This window comes from Equus quagga, chromosome 10 (assembly GCF_021613505.1).
Source record: "Equus quagga isolate Etosha38 chromosome 10, UCLA_HA_Equagga_1.0, whole genome shotgun sequence".
Classification (NCBI taxonomy): Eukaryota; Metazoa; Chordata; class Mammalia; order Perissodactyla; family Equidae; genus Equus; species Equus quagga.
In genome coordinates, this window is record NC_060276.1 from 15,297,730 (window position 1) to 15,307,487 (window position 9,758).

A 9,758-nucleotide genomic window follows, 5' to 3' on the forward strand; every position below is an offset into this window, starting at 1 on the left:
AGCCCTTTAGTTTGCCTGCGCAAGCAATATTGCAGCTTGGCTTCAGGAAATCCAAATTGCTCACACAGGTCAAATGTCCTATGTGAGTTTTCCCAATCCTGCATTCTGTGGTGACATTCACAACTGCACCCCACACACCCCCCGACATAAAAGATAAAAATTAGGAATACCTCTACAAGTGTCAGGTATCAGGTTTACCAATAAGAATGTCTTGCCCGTGTAAATTCAAATCACCGGGTCAGTAAATCCCCAAACTGAGCTCAGGCTAGGCTCAAATTGAATTATTAACACAGCCCAATTTATATTCCACTGTTAGTGTCAGTTATGTGTTACATAAATGATTGCGTGCATTTGTATTCCTTGAGAGGATACTTTTAAGAATCTCCTTGGTGCTTTAGAGAAGTGTAAGACTTTTGGCTCCTGTTGCTATGTTGATGGATAGCTACACACATGCTTTGAAACTGTAGTGGTCTGATGACCCCTATAATGACAACCCAGAGGTCCTGGAGGGGGCTAATAACATCCCTTCCAGGTCCTCAAGGTAATAGCCGTTTTGTACTTTGTAGCTAATGCTTCGAAAACTGGTAATCCATGAATGCTGTATATATAGGTACTGTCAATTGAAAGGTTGTATTCTTTGATGCTGGATATCGTTTTACTGTTTAACTTTTTAAACTAATGCTCCCCGATGTCACTCAGATACATTGCGATTAAATGATATTTTTATATAAATTTCCTAGAAAGGGGATGCCAAAGTAAAAGCTCAGGAGGAGGCCGACAGACGCAAGAAGGAGCACGAGAGAATTATGTTGCAGAATATGCAGGAGAGATTAGAGAGGAAAAAGGTACTTTCTCTGTTGTGGGGGGTTTGGTTCTTTGTGTAAAACAATGTTGGGCACATGGTTTCAAAACGTGTTTTTGAAAATCACAAGTAAGTGATGCCCTGGCCCCTGGTTGTTTTCCCACTACACTCTCTGCCTTACCCAGGGATCTGACCTCTCCTTCCTAGAAGGGTCTCATGTGATTGATCATACCTGTCCCTCATGGACTGCTGGTGGCCATGACAGTGATGCCTCAATGTAGCAAACCTCTGGGACAGTGCCCCTTTCAGCAGAACTACTCGGGTCATGGTGGGGGTTGGAGAAAGTTAGAGTTTCTCTGAGCTGAGCTGGGAATTGCAGCCCCTGAGTGGGCAGAAGCAGAAGGCGCAGGCGCCTCTGAGAGTCTGGGCTGCAGGCTGTTTGTAAGATAGGACCTCACTCTTCTGGGAGCAAGGGAAGTGCCGGGCCAGGCTGAGGTGCTGCAAGGCCTCGGTCAGGAGATCGCTCATCCTGAGGCCAGAGAGCTGCCGTTCTCTTCACTTCAGGGAGAGAAGTGTAACACTGGAGAGAGAACTCTTATCTCTCCTGCGTGTGCTCTTTCTAGTAACAAAACCTCTGACAGGATCACATCATTGGGGTGCATTCTTTTCATTAACATCGGCTTCAGTCAGGGTCTGCTCAGACTAAAACTCTGTTAAAAAGTTCTAATTGGTTTGCAATCATACGTGCTTTGTCTAAATAATGAATTTCCAAGTCTGCAAAATTAGGGGTGAGAAGTCATTTGGATTTCTGTGTTACAATAACAAGTACACCTGTCACCTCTCAAGGCATTTTCTAGATGACTGAAACCAGGATTGGAAGGAAGAACCCAACTGCCACCCCCCAGGTCTTGTGTTGGTTAAGTCTGTGGCTTTGGAGCAGTCACTGATACTGTCCTCTTCTGGAAAATGGAAACAATCAACTTCTTCAGGACCACTGTTTTGTTTCTAATCTGTTTTCATATTTGAATTTTTATTTTCCTTTAAATAGAGAATTGAGGAAATTATGAAGCGGACAAGAAAGACAGATTCGAATGCCTCAAAGGTAGTCCCCGAGCTCCTACGAGCAGTGACTAGAATGCCTCTTGCTTCACGTTCTTGCCAGCTTTTTAATGTTTGCCAGTCTGGTGGTAATGAAATAAAGTATCACTTTGGCATTTCACTGATTATTAAAAAGGTTCAGCACGTTTTTCACATCTTTAGCTAGCTTTCATGTGTGAAATGCTTGTTCAGATCTTTTGCCCAAAACTTTTGGGCTGCTTTGTCTTTTTCTCACTGATTTGTAGTTCTGTAAACGTTCTGGATGCTACTGCTTGCTTGCTTGCTTATGTGTGTGGCAGGGACCCTCTCCTAGCTTCTGGCTTGGCTTGTCTTAATACTGTCTTTGCTGCATAGAAGCCCTTAATTTTCACATCGTCAAATTTATCAGTGTGTTTGGTGACTATTGGAGCTGGGTGCCTTTTCATATGCTTCTTGGCCATTTGGAAGTTCACTTTGGTGAATTACCTCTTCGAGTCCTTTGCCCACGTGTCTGGTCACCCGCCTATTTCTTCTTGCGCTGGAGGAGTTTCTGCCTGTTCTGGTTACTAGCCTGCTGGATGTGTGCGTTGCAGGTGTAGGCCCCCACTCTGGTTTGCGTCATGCTCTCCTAAGGTCTTTTGATGAACGGAAGTTCATTTTACTGAACTCAAATGAGCCCTTTTTTTTCCTTTCTGGTTAGTGCTTTTTGGGTCTATCTCATAAGCATTTGCTTACCCCAGCATCCTGTCTTTGGATGGATCACATGATCCTAGGCCATTTTTCTCCAGATTCTGTACTCTTTACCCTCTGTGCTACAAAACTGATGTTTTGCCTCTTGACACTTGCCCAGTAGTGGTCATTCATATCATTATGAAAATTTCGAAATGTCCTTTCTGAAAAGTGCTGGGAGTCACCAATCTCAGAGATCCTGTAGCCCACTGGCCTGAGGAGTTTTACCTCAAGCAGTGGCCGAGAATTTTTTTAGCTCTTCACTTGTCGGCCCCACCTTGGAGTAGTTAGGACTCCAAGCAGGCAGAGACTGCGTGCCAACAAAGCTGTTGTCCCTTGGCTCCCACTCAGGGAAGTCTTTCATTCCTGAGTGTCTTTCCCTAGCTGAAAGACCCAACGGGGGCCACTTGTCCTGTCCCGTGCCCATTCTTGGGGCCAAAGAGGTTACATTTTTTACCTTTTAATTGAAATGATGAAAATTAGCCTTCAGTCCAGCCATGAAATCTGTCTTCTTTGAAATAACTAAGTCAGGATGATTGAGTATTAGGTGTAATCATGACTTTCGTTTTTTGTCGTAGGCTACAGACACATCCGGCAATGACACTTATGATGAGGACGAGGCAGATGATGAGGAGGAGTCAGAAAGTGATGAGGACTCCTTCGATGACATGCGTCCATCAGGTTTGCTTGCATTTTGAGTGCTGTCACAATTTAGTCACGATTCAGGAGCCACACTGCCTGGGTTCCCCCAGGAGCTTCTCTGCTTGTACACTGTATGTCTTTGGGAAAGCTACTTAATCTCTCTGTGCTCTGTGTTCCTGTCTGAGAAAGGGGAAGCTAATGTCCTCCTCCTAGGGCGGGCATGAGATTTCAATGAGACAATCCGTGTAATACTAGAATAGTGCCTGACACATAGTGACCTCTCAGTGACTATTGGCTGCTGTGCTGCTGCTGTTACTATCTTTCAGGTTGTGCTGATGGACTATACCTGGCAGCCCTTAGCCAAATGTGAGGCTTCCTCGCCATCTCATAGCTCTGGGCCTCATAATGCATGCGAGATTGACCACAGGTGGAATGCCGCTTTCCACCGCATTGAGAAAAATTAAAATCAGGTCAAGATGTGTGTGCCCTCTAAAATGTATTGTTGATTCCCTTGTGAGCAGGAGCCAGTATGGCAGCAGGAATTGGCATTTGAGAAAACACTGTTTGTCCCCCATTTATCCCACCAGCGGGTACTGGACACACACGTCAGGCACTCGGTACTAGGGAGATAGAGAGAGACAGTGGCTCTCTGCCTAGAGTCACTGTAGCCCGTGGGGAGACAGACATATGAGCAAATGGTGAGACTGCCACAAGCTGGTCACAGGAAAAGAAGTTTGGTCAAAATGCCAGGAGAACCTAGCAGGAGGGTGGGGCAGGTGTGCATCTGCCGTCAGCTGCTGAGGAACAGGTAAGGCAGGAGGCAGCCTTAGAGGGAAGACGAAAATGCGAGGCCGTGTTGGCAGCTGGGGAATCAGGAGCAGGGTGAGGGGCACGCCGCAGGCCTGCCCTGGCCTGGCAGTCTTGCCTGGCAGAAGACAGGGGACGCGCTCCTGAAAGGGGACCCTTCGTGCTTCGAGGGCAGAAAGAGTCGGCGACAGCACCACAGCCTTCTCCACTTTTCTTGTCTTTGTTGTTGAAAGTCCAGGTTTAATCTTTTTCTCATTTTTTTCCAGCCTTTATCAATGGCATGGATGCATCCAGAAGACTCAAAACACATTTTAAAAATGTGAAGAACACTCCCAAGCTGGTGTTTTTAGATGCCACTTCTGGCCAAGTCCATAAAGAGACAAAAGCATGTTTTAACGGCGACACGGAAACCTTCAGACAAAAAAGCATGAAAGACCCATTGAGTCAGGACAAGGGGAGCAGGTGAGGCCCTCGGCAAGCCCGGCCGAGTCCGCCGGGGGGGCGTGTGACTGGCGTTCTCAGAGGGACGCACGGTCAGTGAGTGAGCAGTGGCTTAAAGAAACGAGCTAATCCCCACGGCAGCCTTGGTGGGTACGGGTCAGCATTCCTATCTTTATAGACAAGGAAACTGAGGCACGGAGCGGTTGTGGGCCTTATTTTGCCCAATGTCGACTGTTAAAGGGCAGAGCCCAGATTCAAATCCAGACACACGTGACTCCAAGCTGTGCTTTTGTTCACGCTGGTCAGTGTTGTCTCATAAACCGGAGAAGGGGACGCTGAGTGGCTGCTGTGTACCAGGCATTTTACGTTACCTGTTTTCGTTCTCATGGCCACTCTTGAGTTTGATGTTAATGTCCTCATTTTACGTATGGGGAAACTGAGGATCAGAGATTAGTTTGAAAGAACAGGAACAGATTGTTGGAAAAGAAGGCTCCTTGGGCCATGGTCTGAAAAGACATTAACCTACAAGGCCCATGAAAACAAGAATCCGGTGAGAGGCACAGTGACGGTGTGGAAAGAGCATTGCAGCTGGAGCACCCCCAGTGGTCGTCACTCCACCTTGCTCGCCTGTCTGGGGTCAGCTTCAGGCAGGGGTAGGGTTCCCAGAGCCCTGCACGCTTAACTGCTCCTAGCCCCTCTTGGCGTTGCCATGGAACCCTAGGACTTTGTGGACCCAAGTGGGAAGGAATTGTGCTCTGTGACCTCCAGGGTCCCTTCCAGCCTTCCCATTCTGTGATTCTGAAAGTTCATTTACTTCTGCCGCACTTCTTAGAAGTTAATTAAAGGATAAAGTTTCTTTTAGGACAAAGCCTTGGTTTTGGGATATTCAGGATTCTAACCAAAACATCTCTTTCCAGACTGTCCACCAAAAGAACGACAAGCCGAGCAGCAAAAAGTGGAAAGACAAAGGAAGCCAGTAACACCGTGGGAGCTTCCAGGAGTTTCCATTTGCAGGCGCAGGAATGGATCTCTGAGAAGATGGACACGAGAAGCATGACGGAGCCGCTGATGTCCACGGGCCCCCCTGATAACCAAAGACATCATCCGAAAGGTTCCACAACATTCCACCCAAGTGCCCAGAGGCCTTTAGAGGACAAGAAAAGAAACAAGTCTGTTTCTGCTCGATCGCGTAAGGCCTCATCCATCTTCACTTGGCTTGAGAGGCAGTTGGCGTTAAGCCCTCCCTTGCTCCTGGTGGTTGTCCCAGGGCCATCTTGGCCCTGGGTAGCTTTGGAGGCGAGGGAGAAGACAGTGGTAGCTCCAAAGGCTAGGCTGATTTCGAAGTCTTCCGTTAAGTTAGTTTTGAGAGAGTAAATGACTTGATTCTAATTTGTATGTCCTGCATTTCCGGCCAGATACACAAAGTAGGTTCTTTTCACACCCCTGATGCCTCAGATTCCTGAGATCCTGATTTGCCGGCTGCTTTTCAGTCCGCACGTAATCATTTAGGGCAGAGGGCTGGTGAGGTCTTCGGAACTAGTCGCTCAACCTGTGTTTCTAAAAGCAAAAGGCCTTTGTTTTTCTTTCCTTGAGAAGCTCTCTTTGAAATTGAGCAGCAGCTTGGGTCCATTTGGAGTTGGGGATGTGGGGAATATTTATAAGAGCACCAATGTGTCAGCAACTGCAGGGGGGTTGGCGAGGGTCCCGGGCCTGACCTGAAGGAGGCCAGGGCCCAGTTGCTGTGAGACCAGCATCTTCTCTACTGATCTTTCTTTGCTTTTTCCCTCTGCTCAGATAAGTAAACCTCGTGCCGCCTGGAAGAGACTTCATCCTCCACTCTGGATTTCAACTTCCAGGCCCACCTCCCCCAATTTTTCCACCTCTGCTTTGAACCTGGCAAAGAAAATGACCATCAAAAAAGAGAAAACATCAAAGAGTCGCCTTAATGTATCTCAGAAGATGCTTATACCATCTTGACTCCTGCCAACAAGCAACAGTTCTGAGTAAAGAGGCCCTTTTGTTTTCCTATAAAAATCGCCCTTGTCTCATTTGTATGTTTTCCTGCCAGCACGTGTGCAAGTGCGCATCAAGGGTGTCTTTACAAGTTTCTGAAAGAATCTCTACCAAAGGAATACTTTTCTTTCAGTACATATTTGAAATCTTAAACTAGTGTTTATTCTGTTTAACAATGACATTAATTTAGCAATTAAAAACTCACATTTGATCTTGGAGAGAACATAATGGGTTATGTGAGGGACTCCAGGTTACACACAAGAGCCCTGTTCGATTGTCTCTAGTATACAAACACTTCTGTATTTGTATATTGCAAAATAGAGGAAGTCACATTTTACCATTATGTATATTTTTTATTGCCGTCGCCTGCCAGCCGAGTGTGCAGGTGCTGATGCCCCCGATGCTGGGCGTCCTAGAAAGCATGATCTTGGAACACTGAGCTGCTTTCGTGCCCTGGTCAGTGTTTCCTTTCGAAGTACACATTGGGGTCTATTTACCAAAACATGGGTTCTTTTTATTGTGTGCCTAAAGCCGTATTTGGCTGTTGTCTGGTGGGCCAAGTTTGATTCCGCGAAACGTTTACTGTGTATCTTTTTCTGCTTGTGCGCTCCAGTCCTGCTCTTCAGTGTACACTCAGCCTTGGGATATGGCCCCCAAATTTGCTTGCCTTTCTCTAGCCACTGGCTGCAAGTGAGGACAGGAGCAGTGTAATTCTTCAGTCCCCATGACAGATGGACACTTGTACACAGACACACATATACACACACACGTGTGCACACAGGATATATGTTTCCTGAACTCCATCGAATCCTGCTTAAACCATTGACTATAACTTGAATGCAAATTAGTTGTCCTAATGGTAATAAGTTTCCTGGTGAACCACAAACAATTTGAAGCAGGGCCGTGTTCCTTTCTAGCCACCAGTCTTGGGTTACTAAAAGGAAGGAATTATTCTTTCTGATTTCTCTAGTTCTTTGCTATTCAGAGTACTGTACCTTTGTTATAGATTAGAGCTTGGTGCCTTAGATTTTGAAACTATTTTTATACACTAGGTCTTTTATATAGACAGCAGAGACAATCATCCTAACGTGAGTTTCTGGTATTTTTCTGCACAAATGTCACATGTTGAAACACTCTGTTACACTTCCTTATAAACGTGTGCTCTATCAAATAAACTTTGCAGATAAAGCAAGTTTTCTTCTCATTATAATAAAAAATGTACTGATGGTGGTATAAAAGCTGACACCAATTGTTAACCAAGCTGTGAACACAGGCAGCTGGCAAGTTCAGTAAATAGTCATCAAATCCTCTGATGGCCGTCTTCTGCTAGTTGGTGCTTTGGCAGAGTTCCCCTTGTGGGACATTAAGATGAGAAGTTTCATACTCTAGTCTTCTTCCTGCACTTCTTTCAATGCTTTTTACTCTTCCCTCTGACAGCTCTGACTTACATTTGAGGCCAGTGATGAAAGTGTCTTTACTGTGGTAAAACGCACAGAACGTAAGTCACCACTCAGTGGCATTTAGTACATTGACAATGGTGTCTAGTTCCGGAACACTTTCATCACCCGAAGAAGAAACCCCTTAGCCTTTAAGCAGTCACTCCCGATTCCCTACCCCCTCCCACCAGCCCCTTTAAACCTCACATTGGGGGGCCGGCCCCGTGGCTGAGTGGTTGGGTTCGCACGCTCCCATTTTGGTGGCCCAGGGTTTTCCTGTTTAGATCCTGGGCGCGGACATGGCACCGCTCATCGGGCCATGCTGGGGCAGCGTCCCAAATGCTACAACTAGAAGGACCCACAACTAAGAATATACAACTATGTACCAGGGGGCATTGGAGAGAAAAAGGAAAAATAAAAACTTAAAAAAAAGCACATGGGGTTCTTGCCCAGGATGAGGAAAACATTTGCTTTTTAAAGTCTGAGTGTGTGCTCAGGCAGGAGTCGGGCTCTGTTACACATCTCTTCACGGCATCACTTGCTGTGCGAGGCAAAATAGATGTTCTGACCTGCCCATAAATGCTTAGTTTCCAGTCTTGCAACATGACATACTGCACTAGGTTTGGGTTTTGGTAAGGCAAGTTCCCCGTTTACCACCAGTCTTTGGGGTCTGGTGCTTATGAGAACGGCGGCAGCCATTCTCCACTTAGCATTCCGTACGTACTGTTGGTGCAGCCATTGGAGCTGTTGAGCCGGAAATTCCCTGGTGTGCACACAGCCTGAAACAAAGCACCCTGTTTACAGCTCCAAAGTGATGGACACTGATTTAGCCTCCCCCTCCTGCCTGGGCTGGTACCCTTGAACCTGTTAGGGGACACATCAGTGGCCTCAATTTCCCTTCCTCTCTGGATAGCCTCTTGGTGTCTTCTCCCCAGAGAAACTGGTCCCTGGCCTCTGTCAGTGGATTCTGCACAAGAGCACTTTGCCTACACCTGTGTCATCTCGCACACCGAGAGTGGAATGAGGCCTTTTGACAGCCACAGTGCCCTCCGCACCCCGTAGGCCTGGTTGGTTGAAGCAGGCCCCAGAAAGGCCGCCTTGCCCTCGCTCTCCCCGCCAATCCAGCTCCAGTGTTTCCAGATGGGTGTGTCTCCTCATTTCCCCAACTGTTTTGTAATAACTGTAGTTACAGTACATGTACCGTACGACAGGTACTAGTGGCATCGCTCTAAACCCTCATGACAACCCTGTGAGGTGTGGGGATTCATTTTGACCTGGGAGGACACAGATTTGTGGAGCTTGGCATTCGTTCAGGGTCGCACAGAAAGAGGCAAGTCTGTCTGATTCTAAAGGCAACACTCCATACTGCTCCGGGACTGGGGACAGTGGCTTGTGGCGTGGTAGCTAATAGACCGCCTTTGGTGCTGGAGATAAGAGTAATTGCTGCCATTTGTTGGGCATTTGTATTGGGTGTCAGTGGCCCTGCTAAGCACCTGTAGTATCATGTAATCTGCATGTGATTCTGTAGGGTAGGAAATCTGTCTCATTTCACAGGCGAGGAAACAAGCTCAGAGAGGGTAGGTAATTTGCCCAAATTCTCATAACTCGAAAGTGCCAGAGCAGCCAGGATTTGGAGCCAGGCAGTCCGGCTCCAGAAGCTACCCTATTAAGCCCAAATAGGCATGTTCTTTTTTTTTTTTTTAAAGATTTTATTTTTTCTTTTTCTCCCCAAAGCCCCCCGGTACACAGTTGTATATTCTTCATTGTGGGTCCTTCTAGTTGTGGCATGTGGGACGCTGCCTCAGCGTGGT

At 46.8% G+C, this 9,758-nt stretch overlaps 1 protein-coding gene across 5 annotated transcripts in view; it reads left to right on the forward strand.

The window, feature by feature from the left end:
* The window catches only part of MAP7D3 (MAP7 domain containing 3), a 32,192-nt gene extending 24,493 nt beyond the window's left edge, over window positions 1-7,699 (forward strand). For all 5 annotated transcript variants that reach the window (XM_046673727.1, XM_046673729.1, XM_046673728.1 and 2 more), the window contains 6 exons: window positions 741-845; window positions 1,851-1,904; window positions 3,187-3,289; window positions 4,324-4,519; window positions 5,416-5,687; window positions 6,293-7,699. In XM_046673727.1, coding sequence (XP_046529683.1) covers window positions 741-845; window positions 1,851-1,904; window positions 3,187-3,289; window positions 4,324-4,519; window positions 5,416-5,687; window positions 6,293-6,300 — 738 coding nt within the window. In that variant the 3' untranslated portion in view covers window positions 6,301-7,699. The remainder of the gene's footprint in view (window positions 1-740; window positions 846-1,850; window positions 1,905-3,186; window positions 3,290-4,323; window positions 4,520-5,415; window positions 5,688-6,292) is intronic.
* Window positions 7,700-9,758: the final 2,059 nt, after the last annotated feature.